The sequence below is a fragment of the Bombus terrestris genome, chromosome 3 (assembly GCF_910591885.1).
Source record: "Bombus terrestris chromosome 3, iyBomTerr1.2, whole genome shotgun sequence".
NCBI classification, from domain to species: Eukaryota; Metazoa; Arthropoda; class Insecta; order Hymenoptera; family Apidae; genus Bombus; species Bombus terrestris.
The window spans coordinates 2,147,171-2,167,210 of NC_063271.1; the positions used below are offsets into that span (position 1 = coordinate 2,147,171).

At 44.2% G+C, this 20,040-nt stretch overlaps 2 protein-coding genes across 3 annotated transcripts in view; both read left to right on the forward strand.

Annotated features, from left to right (window-relative positions):
• Window positions 1–4,706, forward strand: part of LOC100651751 (sex-regulated protein janus-A) — a 63,229-nt gene extending 58,523 nt beyond the window's left edge. The window contains exons 3-4 of the mRNA XM_003394234.4: window positions 3,317–3,444; window positions 4,505–4,706. Of these exons, the coding sequence (XP_003394282.1) occupies window positions 3,317–3,444; window positions 4,505–4,594 (218 nt within the window). The 3' untranslated portion in view covers window positions 4,595–4,706. The remainder of the gene's footprint in view (window positions 1–3,316; window positions 3,445–4,504) is intronic.
• Window positions 4,707–8,422: 3,716 nt separating this feature from the next.
• On the forward strand, window positions 8,423–17,539 carry LOC100646286 (proline-rich protein 12-like). Of its 2 annotated transcripts, XM_048404725.1 has the most exons (8): window positions 8,423–8,530; window positions 8,658–8,831; window positions 8,913–9,014; window positions 9,111–9,206; window positions 13,254–13,310; window positions 14,256–14,501; window positions 14,569–16,493; window positions 16,791–17,539. In XM_048404725.1, exon 7 carries the CDS (start codon window positions 14,626–14,628, stop codon window positions 16,486–16,488), a length of 1,863 nt encoding a protein of 620 aa, XP_048260682.1. In that variant the 5' UTR covers window positions 8,423–8,530; window positions 8,658–8,831; window positions 8,913–9,014; window positions 9,111–9,206; window positions 13,254–13,310; window positions 14,256–14,501; window positions 14,569–14,625; the 3' UTR covers window positions 16,489–16,493; window positions 16,791–17,539. The 2 variants fall into 2 exon arrangements, with proteins under 2 accessions (XP_048260682.1, XP_048260681.1); XM_048404724.1 differs by lacking the exon at window positions 13,254–13,310 and having other exon boundaries at window positions 13,556–16,493.
• Window positions 17,540–20,040: the final 2,501 nt, after the last annotated feature.

Below are 20,040 nucleotides of genomic sequence, written 5' to 3' on the forward strand. Positions count from 1 at the left end.
CGTGTTTGGTAACTTAGCGCGTTTGATGATAATTTGCCGAGAGATTCAAACTTCCGCGTTCCGTTTGGATTCTCCTCTAGGAGAATTGGATCGTGCCGAAACTTCGGATTGCGAGCGTCGCGACGTGTTTACGTTTCACAAAGCTCGTCGTGACCACACGCTTTGATTAACCGGAATTCGACTCGGTAACGCGGTCTTTGCGCGGAGCCAGTTGTTCCTCTGTGAAACAGAGAACCCCAACCTAACCCGAATCTCCCCATCTTTCTGGACCGAAGATTTCCCCAATTCCGAAGCTTTGCCGCGCTTTGGATTAACCTCGCTCTTCACAGAATGTGTTCTGAAAGTACCTTCGTTTTCAAGTATTTTCGAGGTGTATTATGTAGGCGATTTAGGTTTAAAACATTAGAGTATATTTAACTATATATTTTATTAAAGTATACCCTACGTGTACACTAGTCGTATAACACAACTGCTGGCTTGATTCGTGATTACGAATATATCGGCGCAAGGGAAGTATCAGCTTAGCTGCTTCTGCTCGTGTCGCTCGATAACAAAGGATGCCTCGCTACCCTGTTCGCTATATTTATAACCGTCGCAGTTGACAAAAGGCGTTGGGATTTTCATTTCGAAGATGTTCTCGAAAGATGCCAACGGACGCTGAACTCTCGACCTTGTTTACGAATTTCGACTTTTCGGGTAGTCGACTCGAGGGCATATGATCACGACGAAAACGACGGATTTTGATTAACCTTCGGTAACCGCCTAAGGTTGTCGGATCTATAATAAACTCATCTATCTGTAAACACGGTTTTTGTGTAGCGGATTCACTGGACGGAAACCGTTATGAATTTTACCGTCGAGTGCCGTTACATTTTACTTCCGTTGGTCTACGATCTAGACGGTAGATCGAGTTCTACCGGAGATATAAAAACTGTTGGAACCTTGTCAACAGTCCTTAAACATAGCTACAAGGTTTATTTGAAAAATCACGGAGTTTATATATATATATAAACTCCCTAGAGTTCATGTAGGATAGGGATTCTTTTTGTTTTACGGGTAGCACGACAGGCTGTGTTTCACGGACAGACCGATCTTCTTTTGCTTTACGGACGACCATTTTAAGAAGCACGTTTTTCCCGAACGGACGGACAGACAGTTACATTAGAGACAGACAAGGTTACAGAATAATTGTTTAAGATTTTAAAGACCGAAGAAGAAAGATCGGTAGCTCAGGACGTTGAAAATCGATTCTCGATTTTCAGGTAAACATTGTACTAAAGACGTGTTATTTCCCGTTTATATAATTATTGTTATTTATTGTTATAGGCACATATTAATTGTTGTTTATTCTTGTATTTTATTAATTACTTCATAATAAAAACTCGATTTTCAGACTACAGAATCGATCCCTGAATTATCCCCAGATTTACGATCTTACATATACATATACATATTTTTTAAATTGTTTAAATATACAGAAGACGTATTATTGCATATAGCATATAACTTTTACCGTTGTTTCGAAATCATGTTTTTACTTACATCTGCCATAAATGTGTAGAGGATTGTAATACAGAATAACAAAAACTTGCTGTTGCAAGCCGTCTGATATATTTAAAAGAATTAAATAAATTAGTAAATATAAATAATGGCGAGACACGGCCGTACAAACGTATTCGATAAGACAGTGTATAATTGCCGATTCGCTCGCGATCACGTCCGTTTATTTGTTATACCGGTCGGGGGAGAGTCGGAAAATTCGAATTCGTCTTTGTTCCACGGTTTATTGATTATTACATCACGTGTATCCTAACGATCTTGATACTCCGAGGCAAAACAACGACATGATTTGGATCGTCCTCTGTCCACGTGCCGCTACAAATGCACAAAGTCCACAATGTATCGTCCATGAAGATGCACGATGAAGCGAAAGTTTAGCCGAGCCGTAATTTTGTTTTTTACTCCATCGTCTTCGAAGCGAGTGTCTTAAGAGACACGACGCGTATCTACCGACATTTGCGACGAAACGTACAGAGATTATTGCGATGCATCGTGCAGGCGTACGATCAATTCGGTTATTCCAAGACTTTATTCGGTACGCGTGGCGCGAATTATTCCATTAGTTAGTCATGAACGAGAGGGAAACTTTCGCGCCGTTACCGCGAAATTGAACAGGGAACCCGTAATGGAACCTTCGTTTCGACTTCCGACTGGAAATGTCAGTCGTTTTGGATCGTCAAATACGATGGAAATGTTGATCTTCCATTTATATATTATATATATATAACTGGTGATCGTACGGTTATTTAATTTCTAGCAATCAGAAAGATATCGGTTTTCCGTTTCATCGACGAGCGGAGATTGCGGAAATGAATTTTCGCGCGAGATATTGCACAATGGCAATTTTTACATGGCAAACGGAAACGCGCATAGGGAATGGTCCATCGACTCGATGTTCGTTCTCAAACCCGACGGACATCGAGCTTTTTTTATTTCCAAATTTTGTCACGTTTTATATTTTTTTGTTTTTATTTTTTATCAACACTCTGGACGGTTTTTAATTTGCTAGTTTTCGAGTGGAATAAAATTTCTCGAAGCGGAACTAGTCTACGAGCTGTAAAGATTTAATCGGTGCATTATGCGACGAAACGACTGGATCGAATTCCCTTTCGTTTCGTTCGTTGACTGCCTGTTTCTCTGTTTTAATGCCTTCGTAAAAATGTTATCGTCGTTGGATTACCTCGGCCAGTTATAGTACTGGGCAAAAGTTTTCAACCATCTTAAGCGTTATTGCTTTTATAACAACTAAACGTGTTTATCGAGAACTCTTTACGAAGCTACTATTTTGTTAAAACATATCTTTACGAGAGAAAAGTTTTGTTCGTAATGTTACTGGTAGATAGAGAACGTATAAGATTTATTTATAACGCGATGAAAATCTTTCACGATCATACCGATGAAAGTTGGATAACTCTAACGCTAATTTGAAACATTAAACTTTAACAAAATTTGAAGGAATAGTCTATACATCGTTCCGATTAACGGAAGAAAATTTCTTCCTGTTTTAAATTAAAGCAAGAGCAGGAAAAAATTAGTTCAAGAGTACTGTGCTTGTATTCAGAAGATAATGAAACAGCTCTCGAGGCGATCCTCGCACCACCCTTCTATATTATTTGTATATTCCTTTAAATATGTCCTTAAAGATATGTTATTATACGAGAAATCAATTTAAGAAATAGAAAAAGAATGATAATTCAAATCTTGATTCTTAAATTAACCTTCATACTAATCGCATCCTCTTTCTTTGTTGTTCTAGACGAAATTTATCGGGAGGTTGCCTTTAAAGTGGATACGATTCGTGATTTGCGCACCTCGTGCGTCGGGGGTGGAAAAATAGAGCACGACCCGGACAAGAAGACCATTAAAGTCTACGGATACTCCGTAGTAAGTCAAGAGATTAACGAGATCTAACGAACTTCTCTGTCTAACTCGATCTACTCCGACAACTTTCTATTCTTTTACATGCTACTAATTCGTTGACACCTACTAATGTTCTACCTCCAACATCGTTCACATCGACGCTTCTCTATCAGGCTCGTCCAACTTTCTTCTCGTTATGTAATTTTACTCGCGTCTAGAGCCGAAAAGCTCATCGATGATGTTAGGTCACCCCATAAGTTCGTTCCGTTTTTCGAGCGGTTATATATGTTAAGATCGTTCACATACCTTTCAGTTTCATGAAAAAATGTAACCTCCCTCTCGTTGTACAACTTCTTCCCATTTTTCAAGTGCATTGGCCCCTTATCGCCGTATGTTTATAAATCGACGCATGAAATGTATGCACAAAAGTCGGCACGAACTTATCGGATGACCTAATAGCAATGAACGAAGATTTTATCACATCGATGTATCGGGAAAACTTCGATAAAACTAATAAATCGTACAGATTTTCTCATTGAGCGAAGCTCAAGGCTGAATCGAAATTAGATGAAAAGTAAATCAGCGAGCGTTGTAGATAAAATCGAATTTCGCCTGAAATTGTGTTTGCAGGGAAAACTTGAAGCGCCGATGATCATTCACCGGGTTCCGGATTTTAAACGGCCGTTATTGTAGACTAATTATTCCACTTTCAAGATTGGGATGGAGTAGGCGCGCGATCAGATCAGCGAAATTCGCATAAAACCTTATCACATCGCAGCCATGATATTCGATGGGTTGAACGAGGTTTATTGGGAAGGGCTGTGGACTTTGGAAAAATGGCTTTCCCGAATCTGGTCGGAGGGACCTCGAGGGGAAGCAATTTTAACGCTGCCTGCGGGTACCGTGCCTTTCTTTCTTTATTCCACGAATCAGGGTGGAGTGTACTTTGGAAACAGATCGTTCCGTGTCGTCCCTGCGTTTCGTGGATTAAAGCACTCACTATACGGAATTCGAAAGCTGCGAAGATCCACGGTTTACGACATCTCTGATAACGCAAACGAAAAAACATCTGTTTTATTTTCAGGATTTTGGGATGGCGGATCACGAATTGAGCGTCAGTCTACTGAAAAAGAAGTATCCCGACCACACGATCATTCATATCGACGAATCATGAATTACCGAAGAAGGATTTGTCCTCCGCGTTGCACAACGAGAGACGTATTCAAACGCGTTAAATGTTTTTCATTGTAATAATGTAATTCAATAAAGAGCTTCTGTGGCTTCTATTACCGTTGCCTTGATTCTCTACATTTCCTATTTAGCGGTAACACGAGCTAATACGATTTCAAACGTTTAATTATACGTCGTTTAATTGCTAATTGCGACTAACAATCTACTCGTTCAAATGGCTACGAAATTAATTTATCGATGTAACCAGTTCTAATTGATAATTCATTCGATTCGGTTAATTTGATGCCGTCGAGCTTGCGTTCTTTCCTAATTAAATTAGTTTGGTTGATAAGCGTTTCGTCGAACGATCCGAACGCGAGCTATGGGCGAAAAATTCGAATCGAAGCATTAAGTTTGAACAGGAGTGACGTGACGTTATATGGAAGTTTGCGTGCTGGTTTACGAAATACCGAACTGCCAAGAAACATCAGAGGGTTCCTTATGCTGTTTGCGTTTCCGTATGGCGGACGTAGGAATTATCACAGACGATTCGTCATTGATTGTATCACCGAGCTACGAAATAAATGTGACATTTGTAACGGCAACCTACCCGACGTCTTGCTCTTTTATCGATATAATTCCTAACAACTTTTGTATCTGTCGCTGTTCCGTATTCCGTACCCGAGGTACGCGAACGCGACCCCTGTTATCATCATCGGGGATGCCTGATATCAGCAGTCATCCAAGGACAAGCTACAAGACCTCCAAATATGTCAGCCTCTCCGCTACGTCGAAGACCAGGGTACAATGTAAAATAAAATAGAACGTATCATCGAGTCCTCCGCTTAATTTCTTCTTATGAAATCTCTCTTGCGTTACTATTTCCATTGCGTTAGCAATTCCTAGTGTACCATTGTATTATATTCGTGTATCTCGTAGCATATAACATTCGTAATAGTTCTAGCAATCTTACGTTCTTCGTCGCTGAATACGAGATTTTGAACAAAAGTTCTTATTAACGCTTGAATATTCCATTCGGTTCTTATTTTTATTTCTTTTTCGAGCAAGTAGAAACAAGTGGAAATTATAGATTCGGTGCTGGCGAATGTGAATCACGAGCAGGACCATCGCTCACAGCCCCTGAACGACGCAACAGGGAGGACATATCCGCATGCTGTTGAAAGCTATTCGTTGGCCACGAATCTGGACCTTCGTTAGCTACCTTTTTCGCTAAGCTAATTTCGGCAATGGCTCAATGGCGAAAACGCGTGCGCCTGTCGTAAAAATCAATTTAGAAACTTTTTCGCTGGCTGTACGAATCCACTGTCGCGGACATATCCTCTGCGCTATCCTCCGAGAATCGTAGAGCCGACCAGGATAATAGGGATTACTCGTATCGCCTGTCACAGAGAACGTGGAAACTCCCGAGTTGCACCATAAAACCACGTCTGCTCCAATTCCGTGAAAGCTACGGTCGAACGACGCACGCTCGAGTCTGCCCGTCCTCCAGGATTTTTGTATAAACGATTCGGCACACGATATAAATCTTAAACGATATCCAACCATGTTCCGCGCCTATTACCAGGCAGCCACCCGTGTGGCCGTGCTGTACGATCGGCATACAGGTGTCTTACCGTATGTCGAACTAAACGTTCGACCATATCGTCTCGTGGTCAACGGATTGTAAACTCGTAACGTCCGTAAGGAAATCGCCGCGAGAAAATCGATTCTATGCTGATACAAACCCATGATACGGCGCTTTCCCGTATCCTATGTTTTGGGAGTTTTCTGGCCGGTCTGACCCCTATACCATTTCCGCATACGATGTTATCAATTCAATATACCAGTACCTTGTCGGTGTTAAATAGACCTATATTTGTACACCCTCTTTTTTTCAAATCCTCCATATGTACCTACATATATATATATAGTTTTAAAACGGCTTGCAAATAGATTTATAAACATAATTTATAAGTATTTAATCATAATAATACAGTAAAATATGCAGGACGTATATAAGTTGGAAAGTATTGTATTTTTGCGTAGATTAATTATTTTTAAATAGTATTGTATAAATTGTTAATTCGTATGAATGTTATAAGACGGACGGCATTATAACAATTACGTTATATTGATATTCACGATGGAGTCGTGAAATTTGTATAATTTACGTGCTTCTACATTACTAAAACGTTTCAATAAACGTTTGGTCAAACTTAATCAACTGCTTGATCGTTTAATAGTTTCTCCGGCGATTCTACAGTGACCAATCTAAATGCTTTAACGAGAAGTAGCGCGGTGGAACTTTGAAACAAAGTTCGGAAACTCGAACCTCGAAAAAACAGCCCTGCTCAGGATTAGATTAGTTCGAGGAATTTCTTACAGATTGAGAAAATTTTCAGAATTTCCGCCACATAACGTGGACATAACGTGATGTTTGAAGAATTTCTTTGAAATTTTGAAAAGTCGATATTTTTCGGTTCCTTCAAAAGTTCTAGACCAACAACGACGATTTCGTACCAGGAGAACACGATGGCATAGGAGGTGGCACAAATTCTTGGGAACGACTCGGATACTCCGAGTATCGCAAAAAATACAAGGAACGACGTCACTATACTCTATGCTATAGCTACTCGCTAAAATTCTAAAAAATGACCTCAAATTCTTGGAATTTTCAAACAGATATTTATTTAGATTCGTTTATTTATATTCTCGATGAATATTTGCAAAGAAAATTTGACATTTTTCTGGCTTTTTGACGTTTCGCTTATTCTAACTTGCGAATGTGACAAGGATGAGGAGTGGGAGATGGACAGAGTTAAGGATAAACGATAAGACACTCGAGACAAAACGATAAAGAATATCGGTCGGCACCGATACACTTCAACTTGATTCAAATGTGTCGCATCTTGGTTTATTCAAAATGTCAAGGATCGCACGGTCGGCGAAAGATTCGAGTAAAATCTCGTTCGCTTATGTAAATCATCGCAAAGCTATCTTCAATTTGGTCGAGCGGAAACGAGCGGAACTTGTCCGAATTACGTCTTACAGCGAGCTTCGATGTGACGTTAATTGGTAATCGGTTGTGTCTTAACACAATTGGAGTAGAATCGAGTACATCGCAGAAGCAGACAATTCTACATTTCATGCGCGAAATGTCCTGTTCTATACCTTATTTAATTTCATAGGAGAATTTAGTTTCAATTCAAACCACTACTGTATCGAATCGATAATGTTGTACGCGATACGAATATGATACGGGGCGAGCCACAAAACGTGAAGCACGGAAAAGAGTCGAACGTCCGGTGTCACGTTCGTTCCGTACCTCATCGGTGATTGAAGTTCCGATTCGGTCGATAAAACGTTAATTTGCGTATCTGCGACGGAACAGTAACTCGATCGATAAGATAATCTGCAAGCACGGCTTCGCGCTATTTTCCTCCAACGATAACGCAGATTACTGTTTCGCGCGCTTCATTATCGACCTAATCTACGATTACGTACGCATTTGATACGCGTTTGCCAGATGGCTGCATTTGAAAGAATTCTCAAAGGCGCGTATTATTTAAACCTTTTTTCGTGTCTCTCAAAGGAAGACTTCTTGAATGGTACGAGATAGAAAAATTCTTCTTCGAAATAGATACGCGATTATGTGTATATACACAATAGGCTCTCGGATCCATTGCAAACGTGTTCATTGGAGCTACGATTTTGTTTTTCCCGATGCACACTGTCAAACGATCTCGGAAAACAAATGCAACGTTTCACTTGGTAACCAGACCCATTAGTCGCAATTTGGACATGTCAGACGCCCAATGAAGGCGTTACAAAAATTTCCAGTAATACACCAACAGGAATAACAATGTTTTCCCGGGCCGCCAAGTCCATCGTGAAAACTATCGGTCAGCGAAAATATCATGCTGGTGAAGAGAACATCAAGGTATCTCGAATACTATGAAAGATAAATCGAGTATACAGCGCGTTTTCGGCTGAAAGACATCTGTCGATCAGACGACTCGCAGTTAAAAAATAAAAAATATCTTTTCATACTCGAATCGTTCGTACAGTCGGCGGTGATTGGAGGCGCAGGGGAACTAGGACAATCTCTCTCGCAAATGTTGAAACGAACCTCGAAGCTCGACGTACTCGCACTGTATGACGTGGCCGCGTTAAACAAACGACATTTAACACCGATGCAAATCAAGCACTTTAAGGACAGCAACACCGCCGCGAATACCGCGGTAAGATTTTCGTATTTCCTTTATCTTCTTGTTCGTAGATCGCGTTCCTACTGAAATCTCTTGAATTGAAATTTCCAATAGAATTCGCGGATGCTGACGATGCTGGAGAAATCGAGATCGAATAGGAGCGGCGAACATCTGCAAACATCGTACTTCTCGAATCGTGTGTCAAATGCGAACCAGGTAATTCAACATTTTCTACTAATATATATATAGAGAGAGAGAGATAAATAATAAATAAAACAAATAAAACAAACAAATGTATCGTATCGTACAAAGAACGCGAGCGAAGAGCTCGTCAGAAGCCTGCGTCAGCTGCCCATCGCCGAGGAATGCGCTACAAATCGGTTTGCCGGACCAACGATGGAATCGCAGGTAAGAATCTTTGTTTAACGTGTATTTCACCGAAGGATTGACAAAATTTCGGTCGAACATGTTTGCATCGTAAATCGGTACTTGAAACGAAGTCGAGTTCCGCGTGTATTAATACGATTTAAACGCGATGGCGCGTCTCGTCCACTTGTAATCGCGTCGATGGCGACCATTGGATGAGGAGGAGGATAGGGATGAGAAGCTGACGAGGCGGCGCTAAAATATTCCACCGGTTGACAGAGTTTCGTGTGATTTTTATACTTGGAAAGATGGTCGAAAAGAGCAAAGACGAGTTGGTGCGTTTATATTCTCGCGGTGCAACTCGACGACCGCAGACGTTCCGAAAGTTTGAAATACAAGCAACGTCGCGGAGGCTCGAGTCGACACGACAAGTTAATTTTCCAAAGATCAAAGAAGAACGTCGATTAGAGTTCTGTTACGAAACAGAAGGTGGTAGGTGTAGATGTAACTCGTGAAAAAGAAAAAGAAGGGAAAGCATCGAGGGATTGCTTTTGCCTCGAATCGTTGCTCGGCTAACGGCATGCGGATCACGTTCGTGCGTCGCGCGCCTCTTTCTCCCATATCCCTGTCCCCTAGAAAATGCATCATGACGAGAGACGATGGACGGAGCTTTGAACACGTTAAATCCGCCAAATAAACATCCAAGTATTTGTGATGTTACTTAACCCTTTCGCTGTTAAAATTCCTAAAATTCCTTACGATCGACCATCGCGTTACGCTTCTTTGTTGTACGAAGTTTGCCTTGGAGAAAGTGTTAATCCTTCAATAGCGTGGCCGGAGGAAATATAGCCGAAGCTTTAATTTGCTCGATTTATTCCATTCTAACGCTTGTCGCTTACTAGACAAATATATTTTTGCGTGTGTGATATAAAAACTGCGGCTAATCTTGACGAAAGGCGTTAGAGCAATTATTATATTTGTTTGAAAATTGGAAAAAAGTTAATTTTTGTACGGCGAAGGAAAATATTGGAATTCTATTAACACTTTGACTGTCACGTTGGTCGCACACGACCGGCCACGGTTTCTCCTGTAACGCCACGGTGGTCATCGGTAACCGGAGCGCTTCAACTTCTTACAATCGCAAAAATTGTATGAAAATTGACAGTTAGGGCATTTTCGATATAACCGATAAATAGAAGATACTTTGAGATAAAAAGTGCCCCATTGAACGATTAAACATTTTTATTAGAACATCGATAAAAAAAAAAAAAAGGGAACAAATATTGCATCTAATGGTGCACTGTGTTTGCATCCAAATCTTTAAAAAGGAATCTACGAATATTATTCTAAACACAGCTTAGAAAATAATCGCAAGTGCTGTTTTATAATCGTACAATTGAAGTTGCAAGTGTGAACATACCTTGCTATTATATATAGAACGAGCAAATACCGTTTACTAATATCAACAATATATTCTGCACGTTTTGCTCGCGACGAAATAACGAATGCCAATGGTTTGTTGAAATAAACGAAGTCTTGTTGTAATATGTCGCTATCGACCGTTATCAAGGCGCCGCGGTGGTCACCCGTGACCACCAATAAGATAGACGGTCCATTGGGGAAGAACGTTGTCTCGCATCATCGATTTATTATTATTTTGCCATTATATGCTTTGAATAACAAAAATACTGCCGTGGCTTTCTGAGCGAAACGCGTGATTTCAGCGTGGCAGTCAAAACGTTTAAACGTAAAGAGGTAAAACGGTGATACGACACTGTCAAAGGGTTAATTACCATCCTCTATCCCCTCCTTTACCTCGAGGAATTATCCAAAGAGAAAAGTATAGAAAAGAAATGTAAAACGTTTGATGGAAAGAGCCAACGACCTTGAAATCGTCTCTCCGTCTCTGTTCTCAGGGGAACCACGCGTGCGCTAACGATCTGCGAGGTCCTAGAGTTCTCGGTGAAATGGGGCCCGCTACGTTCCAGCACAGTGGCCGCATCGTTTCCGAGATCTGTAGACAGTTTCCCGATTTCGTGAACTACTTTGTCAAGACTCGTTCTAATAACGACGACGTCGCTTCTACGCGACGATGGTACTCGAACATCGCGCTATCTCGCAACGTTAAAAGCGAATTAGATTCGAGAAGTCCGATCGCCGAGTTTGCTGCGCATTTCGAGAAAGCTTGCACACGTAGAAACACGGAGAAAATTTCCACGACGACGAGGAACAGCCATATGCTAGAGAGAATGGATAACAAGAATCGTTCGACGAAGAAGGATGGCAAACAATTGAACACGACGTCGTCGGAGCAAACTATGAAGAAGAAATTGTTTAAAGACAACGAGAATCGAGCGGCGATGCAAAGGTGCGATAGGAAGAGAAACGAAGCGAGAAAGTGTAACGAATCGAAGATCATAGAGAAAACGACGACTAAAGTGGAAAAACGATCGAGCAACGTAGAGAAGTCGAAAAACTGGACGATTCCGGCTGCTTTGTCGGACAAAAAGCCTAAGATGTTGTACGGTTTGGTTCGACAGAGACGCAAACCCCTTACGAATTTCTTCTCGAGATTCTTCGAGGTTCGGAACAACGACCTCGCGCACGATTATTACAGCAAGTTGGGCGGTTGGAAAATCGACAGGATCGATTGCGCCGCGAATCGAAAGATACCGAAGGAATCGAGTCGGGATAAATCTGGTAGAAAGAGGAGTTATCGAGAGAATAGATCGAACGTTTCGACTTCCGTAAGCGATTTAGCCGCCGGTCCGTTGGAAGGAACAGAGAGCTCGATGATCGTGGAGAACTTGAGATCTCTCGTGCGATTGGAGAATCGAACGATGGTACAACGGTCGGCGGAGAGTTCTAGTTGCGACATAATCGAGGGAGGAGTGACGACAACGAGCAACAGCGAGTCGGAAAACGATACGAGCGAAGATGGTTCGAGACAAAAAATATCGTCCAAGATCGCCTTATTCCTGGAGAATTTGAAGATCAACGGACAAAGATCGCATTCGCTATCGAGTCTAGTTTCGTACAATCTCGAGTCTCTGTTCACCGACGTGGAAGTTGCACCGATTTTGAAGCACCCTACCCAAACGTCTATTTTATTCTCGCCCAGCGACAGCGACTGCAAGTCGTCGATAAAAGATAAACTGAAGAAAATCTGCGGCAAGAAGAAGTCGAAAAAGGAAGATGAAATATGTAAAAAGAGAAAATGCAAAGGGGTGGATGCGGTTAAGAGTTGCGGTAAGAAGAACGAACCGGCAGCGTGCAAGAAACGAGACGAGTGTAAGAAACGAGACGAGTGCAAAAAGCAGCCAACCTGTGACGAAGACGTCGAGGATCCCTGTAAACCTTGCAGATCGGAGGAACACCACGGGCCAACGTGCAAAAAGTACAAGGAAGAAGCGAAATACGATCCTTGTGACAAACTTTGGAACGACGAAACTCACGGGCAACGGTGCAAGAAGCAACAGAAGAAGAAGAAGACGACGGCTGATACGTGTTGCCAGAAGAAGGAGGACAGTTACGAAACGAAGAAAAAAGAGAAGCTAAAGAAAAGCGAGAAAGCTAAGTGTCCACCGGTGATTCGGGCACCGGGATGTCCTCAGGACGACGATAAATCGGGTGGAACCGGACGCGGATCTTGTCGAAGATACTCTACCTTCGACTCGAAAATTAACGCGAATAACGATTCTGATTACAGGGATATTTGTAAGACGGACGAGTCGAACGACGTTTCTACCAATTCGCAGCGTAGGCGGCAAGAAAAGACGAGGAAAGTTGGTCTTCTCGACTCGGATGCCTTTGACGTTTCGTGTCGTTATCGTAACGAGATCTTCCGAAATTATTGAACGTCGGTTATCTAACCGCGAGTATTCTCGCGTATATTTGTCCCGATATCTTGGAATATTCGAACGAAAGTTATATGTAGCGTGCGTGAAGTTATTGTAACGTGAATAAACGTATTTTTCGAAAGTCACGTATATAGCTCGATTCCATTTTATTCACACGCCTTTCTTTCGTACATCGATTGTTTAAAGAAAGTACAAAAAATCCATCTGTGTGCTTTACTTTTAATTCCAGCCGCAGGTTACGCCAGACACCCTGGCCAGACACCATCCGAACGGTAACGCTGTCCAAGTAAGTTTCACAAAAAAAAAAAGACAAAGTATCTTTGTTTAATACATTACAGTTTATCATCTCTCGAATCGGTCGCGAGCACTCGATAACGATGATCGAGCAGCGCGTGAAACCGTTACTCGTCGCTATGGCTCCACCTCCCTTCTGCCTCTTCCTCATTTCCAAATTTAATCGTGAAAATTGAAAAAGATAAGAAAAAGAAAATAAATCAATCGAAAATGTCGGATCATCCTCTCTCCCCGCAGAGGGCGAACATCGATTCGCTCGGAATCGAGGGATCGAGCGCGCGAGCCTCGGACCGAAGAAACAGGGGCCCTTTGTCAATGACCTCTAACTCGATCTTCAACCACGTCACGAAGAACCAAATCCTCGACGGTCTCGCCAGTTCGTATCGAGACATGGTACTCTTGGAACAGGACAGAATCGGCAACGACGACTACTTCCCCCAAGGCGAGGAATACGAGGACGAGATCGGTTTAGACTATGGCCAACTGCAGAAAGAGTTCCCCAATAAACGCGTTTCCAGAGACGAAGACATGGATTTGCGTCCACGGAGTCTTTCGTACGATGGCACGTCGTTTAAAGATCTTTTCGAGTCGTTGTCGTTGAAGAACGACCCATCGATTCTTCTTAGTTTAAGCGTTTAAATGGCAACCGCTTGAAATTCATCGAAGATACGAGACATTTGTTGCCTATGCGTTTACCCATCGTTCGTCTGATATTACTATAGAAGATCGTCGATAGAATATCGTTTCGCCGCGGATTTCGCCTTGCGATCGTGATAGCCATCTCCTTCGAAAACCATCATCCTTTATTTTCTATTCGTAATACACGTTCGATTCAGTCGTGGGCGAAGGAGGGAGGTGGGCCAGAGGCAAGGCGTTTGCAACGAGCGATCGAAGGAGAAACGAGAGACCTAAGCAAAACGCGATATGATGTATCCAGGGTGTAGGGAGAAAGAGGCGGCAGCTACGATTGGGCGAGCCGGACTGCGGCGAGGATCCGCCGGATTGGCCGATAAAGAGCCCTTGCCATCCGCCAAAGGGCCCCTGTAAGCCCATGGGTCCACCAGGCTATCCCGCGAAACCGAAGCCGGAAAAGAAGCCGTTTTGCGTTAAGTGTCCACCCAAGAAACCGTGCAAAACGAAAAAATGTTAGGCGTTGGGCGTCACGCGCACCGAGAGACAGAGGGTACGTGGAGATAGCGGCGGACTAAACGATCCTCTATCGATCAAAATCTCTGTTGTCTGCATCGTAGGCCAAATACGATTTAAACACACCGTTGCTGAGGCCTCTTCTCAAGCTTTCCACCGCGATGCTTGGTAACTTCCGAACCAGAAGTCGATACTCTTTGGGATCGTACGTTCTTAATGGGCGCAGTTGGCCGTCGTCGAGAATACCTAACGCGAGCCTGACGTTCGCGAGGAACTTTACCACTACACCCGCTCTATCGAAGGGTAGCGAGAAGATCGTGCGTTTATCGAAAGGATTGACGAGACGCTTGTGGCAAGAGCAAGCGAGATTCTTTCGAAACGATTCCATCCTGATGGGCAAAGCGCACGGCAAAAGGCCACCTCGTCCTCCCTCCAAACTCTCTTCCAAGTCAGTTCCCGATTGTAGCAAAGGCCAGAATTCGCGGAGAAGGTCTTGCAGACAATCGTATCAACGACAGAAGCCATGTATCCCACAGGATAAATGCGTACCACCCGCTCCACCGTGCTCTCGTCCACGCCCGAAGAACCCCAAGTGTCCGCAGCCTGAAACACCTTGCCCACCCCCTTGTCCCATGCCCTGTGAAAAACCCGTGGAGAAGAAGTATCTGCCGCCGAAGATATGCTATCGAAAGTGTCCTCTGCCTCCGAGACCACCCAAGCCTCCTAAGTGTCCCAAGTGTCCAGCTCCGTTGCCGCCTCCACCGCCACCCAAGGTACCTCGACCACCCAAATGTCCGCCACCCTGTCCGCCACCTCCCGCACCACCGCCACCCAGGTGTCCAAAAATGCCAAAGTGTCCCGAATGTCCACCACAAAGGGAGTGTCCGCCGCCACCGCCATGCGAACCTTGCCCTTGTCCACCGCCATGTCCTCCAGCCTACTGTCCACCTCCACCACCGTGTCCACCTTGTCCACCACCCGTTCCGTGTCCCAGACCGCTTCCTTGCCCACCTCCCCCTCCACCCAGAATCTGTCCACCTTGTCCACCGTGCGCGGAGTGTCCCAAACCTCCACCCTGTCCACCTCCGCCACCGTGCAGTCCTTGCCCCTGTCCTAAACCGCCACCACCTTGTCCATGCCCGAAACCCTGTCCACCTTGCCAACAAGTCGCCAAACCGCAAGTCTCCTGTCCCAAGGACGTCCCGTCTTGTCCCAAAAATAGCAGCAAAAATCCGCGAAAGAAGAACCGAAATAAGCCGAGGAAGAGGAGGATGTCTACTTATCACGCGGTATCTAGGTTCGCGCCTCCGAGCATCGATTACAGAAGATTCCACGTCGACTCGACGTTACTCGGTTCGTCTGACAAGTCTAGGAAATCCACAGCGAAACCACCCAGTTGCAAGGATTTGGAAGACATTTGCGAAGACAAGAGACGCAGCTGCGTGAAAGCTTGCGAGAGGAAGCCCGAGAAGAAGAAGAAGAAGAAGGACGTGTGTGCCGGCAGAAAGCCGGTAAAATTGCGGGAGAAGAAGAAGAAGGAGAAACAGGACGAGTGTGACGACAGGTGCCTACCAAAGGGAAAGTGCGAGGTGCCTGAAATCGCTAAACCGCCGAAAATGGAATACGGGCCGACTACTTGCCCAACCCCGAAGTTTGTCTCGCCTAAACCCTGTCCGGAAGTTCCCGAGGCAAAGTACGAGGTAGAATCGTGCGTCGAAATTCGAACGTCCGGTAAAGCGAAAAAAGAAATTTGCATCCCGCCGCCTCTTCCTGAACCACCGACGGACCCGGTGATTCTTTGCCCTTGTCCACCTCCGCCGAAAATGCACCCTGGACCTTGTCCTTGTTACGATTCAAAAGCGGTTAAACCGTCCAAGCCGACGCTGCCACCGTGTCCGCATAAGGAGAAATACGTTTGTTGCAAAGATCCGTTTTATTGTCCACCGGAGAGATTGGAGTGCAAGAGACGCAAGCCTTGCGATCCCAAGAAAATGAAGAAGAGGAAGCAGAGGAAGGACAAATAGCGCAGGTAAGAGCCTTTCTATAGAGCGTGGCGCTTCTGTCTGCCAAGTTTCAAAATATCCGGTCTAACTATCCTACGCGATAAAATCGTCGATGTTTGAACCGTTGTAGCTCTCTAAAGGATAATCATAGAACAATCTTCGTGTCACGTTTATTTTCCTCGAAAATTGTACAATCGTTAGGCGACTGTCTTTCGAGGTGAATCCTCAGATTATTATTTAGGAAGCTATAAGCGGTCGAGAGACAGGCGATATTTTATTTTACTGCCCCGTATGTAATACTCTTTTAACGTTTAAACTTCTAGAGAAAGTGAATATCCGGACAATCGGTGAAAATGGAAAAGCCAGAGGAGGATTGCAGTTTCTCACGGGGTCTATCTGACGTTGATTTCCTGGATCGATGTTCGTCAACGATATTTTCAGTCGCTTCGTTCGTTGGCTCTCGCTTCGAGGATCGATCTAGCGCCGATCGAAATTGTCCTTCACCTATTTGGCCTGTCTGTGACCGCTGGAAAGATCCGAGGAACGAGACGCGGAGGGCGAACGAGCAGACTTGTTCGTGTGTGTTCTTTGTCGCGTGCCTGACGTCGCGCTTTCGTCTTAAATTCATTCGTTGCGCCGTCGAGTCTCGTCACGTACAGCCCCGACAATCGTGAGGAAGGTGAAAAGCCGTCGTACAACGTGGCAGACGTCTCGAAAATTCTTCGTCCGTTCGTAACCTCGCTGGAGGGTCGAGCTTCGTAACTCTAACCTCGGCTGGAACGACGAACCAGCCTCGTCGGCCACGCGACACTCGATATACATTCGATTATTTTTTCTAAGAGAAGTCCAAGTCTAAATTTGGATAGGCCTCGTGGCCGAGAACTGTCGATACTTTGCAGAGAAGATAAAAGGACACGAGGATGATAGTCGCGTGAACTAGGCTCGGGAAAACGCAGCAACAAAAATAATCCGTGTAGTACTCGTCCCTGTAACCTGACCCAAATGCCACGTATCTCAATCGCAAGGCGAACGTTCCGCCAATGAAACGGAGAAAATCGTCGAATAAATCCAATAGCAATAATAGATTCTTTTTATTCGAATTAACCATCCATACTTTATCCATCGGACGGATGAATCTTTAATTTTTTTCTTGAAACGCATCTTAGAAACGATCATCGCAGTTACAGATTCTTGTAGAGTTTCTATGAAAATGCTACTTCTAATTACTAATTTATCATTAGTAGATATTTATGAACAGCGATGAAAATGTTAACCAGATACATTCGCGTCGATACAACGTCAGTTCCCAAGCAACCTCGTACCAACGAGAAGATCGGAAAGATTTTTCGCCAGATAACCGGCGAAGGTTGGAGAATCGAATTCGAGATCGGGAATGGTCGCGTCGATGTCCTTTCTGCGACGCGCGCGATCCGGAAACAATAAATTCCTCGGTCGATTCAACGAATTTGCGAGTGTCCGATCGCGTGGGCTCGTCTGAGCAATAGAGCACGCGGAAGGAGAAATTGCCATCAAAAGCGGTTCGTTACAATAATATCGACATTTATATACGAGTTGGCTCCAGTCAGAGGAAACGAAAGTGGGGGGTAGAAAGCAGGATGGAGAAGGAGGGAAGACACACCGGGGTTCTTATCATTTTATTATTGGGGTGAGCAGCCCTTCGTTCCAAGAACGACGCTTTACTTTTACCTTCCATTGTCTGTCCCCTCTCGTAAAGGCTTAAGGGCCGTTTCCAAACGCTCGATTCGATTATCATCCATGGATTCTCTTTTTCGTTCGTTCCAGACGCTTCGTTACTTTCCTTCTCGTTCTTCCACTCTTTCCAGAGACTCTCGAATTTATTCGTACGTAAAACATATTCGATAATCGTTCGACGAATCGAAACTTCCTTTCAACTTGTAACCTGACCGTTCGATAAATCTGTTTGATACGATCCGAGTCTCGTAAAAATGATTACCGTATAAACAACGTTAAAAGAGGATCACAGTGTTTGACAGAGGGCTGTTTGAAATTTCTCCCAGCGGATCCCTTCGATCGGTCGCGATCTCTGAAGCGGGGGACGCTTTTGCCCGAGTCTGTACCGTGGCAAATATCGCGAGTATTATCACGGACGTTCACCGTGATTGGTCGGATTCGAGGGTGTCCTCTCTTTTTCCTCCCTTTCGTTCGACCAATAAGTGACGTTTCCATTGGAGAAAGGGCCCGAAGGAAGGGAGCGCGACAGAGAACGAGAACAGGGGATTGAAGCGTAGCTGAAGGAGACGATGAAAGAGGAGGAGGAGGAGGAGGAGGAGGAGGAGGTGGTGGAGGCGGCGGAGAAGGCAGCAGAGGGTGTTTGGGGTCGGGGGTGGTCGCGAGGGTGGAAGCTGCGAGAGGGCAGAAAACTCCCCGCGTGGAAGAGAGTCGAACAGGTCGAGGCTGCGGATGGAAACGAGCGGGATGGATAAACTTCGAAGCGAAGCGAAGCGACTGTCCCCGAGGCTGATGCATAATTCAGGAATCGTCACCGGCGAGGATATTGCCAATTTGGCGTCGATGAAAATACGATCGGATTTGTCGGCTACCCCAGAATGGCTCGTCCGACGTACATCCAGTGAATTTAACACCTTCGCCCAACGTGCCGCCAGCGTACCGTGCGAAATTGCATCGGAGCCAATCGCCGGATCGCTCTAATATCCTCCTTGCTTTCACGCCGTTCTCCCCGGTTAATGGCTTCCCGTAGGGGCGCTTATCTAAACCCCGACGTTGTCCGCTCTTCTTCCAGATCGAGATTCGGCACCCGTGCACCTCCAAATTTCCCGAGAATCCATGAGAATTTGCAAACTAATCTTCACGGGGATGGAAACGAACTGTACGCTTTAGAGCTCGGTGTAAGGCTCCTTGTACACCAGGGACACACACGGTTCCTTTGTTATTTTATTTATCAAGTTCTCTGGATATTTTCGTTCGTAAGATCGTCCAATAAGAAAATTGTTTTGGTTTAGCAAATTAATCGCTGCAAACATGCAGATCGATTTTCGATAAAATTGACGTTGATATCTATCGATATAAAAACTCTATTACACGCGTCTATCTATTTTCATTACATCACTTTAATTCCAGTGTTAAAAAAACGTAACCATGTACACCTTGAAGGTGTTGTCAAAAGTGACGTGGTGTGCGAATCTAAAAAAATGGCAAGTACACGATCTTTTCGACTATTTCAGACAAACCTTTCACGCCATTCATATTTCATGCCTAACTAGGATTTCCATTTTCGAGAAACGCTTCCTTCCATCCTCGCTGATACTGATCGATGGAAGATTATCGGTTCCTCGTTGGTTTTCTCGTGAAGATTTTTCGAGGGTGTGTCGCGCGGCTGCCACATCGGGGGGATGATCATTGAACGTTCTACGATTTTCCACGAACACAGGGATGCCCGACTGCCATGAAATATTTATGGACCAGGACCACCGACGTACAGTCACGATGAAAAGAATACATTCGCCGTCGATTCAATTTGTCAACGCGCGCCGTTAATTACGTTATTATACGATCTTCTTAGATTCTGAAAGC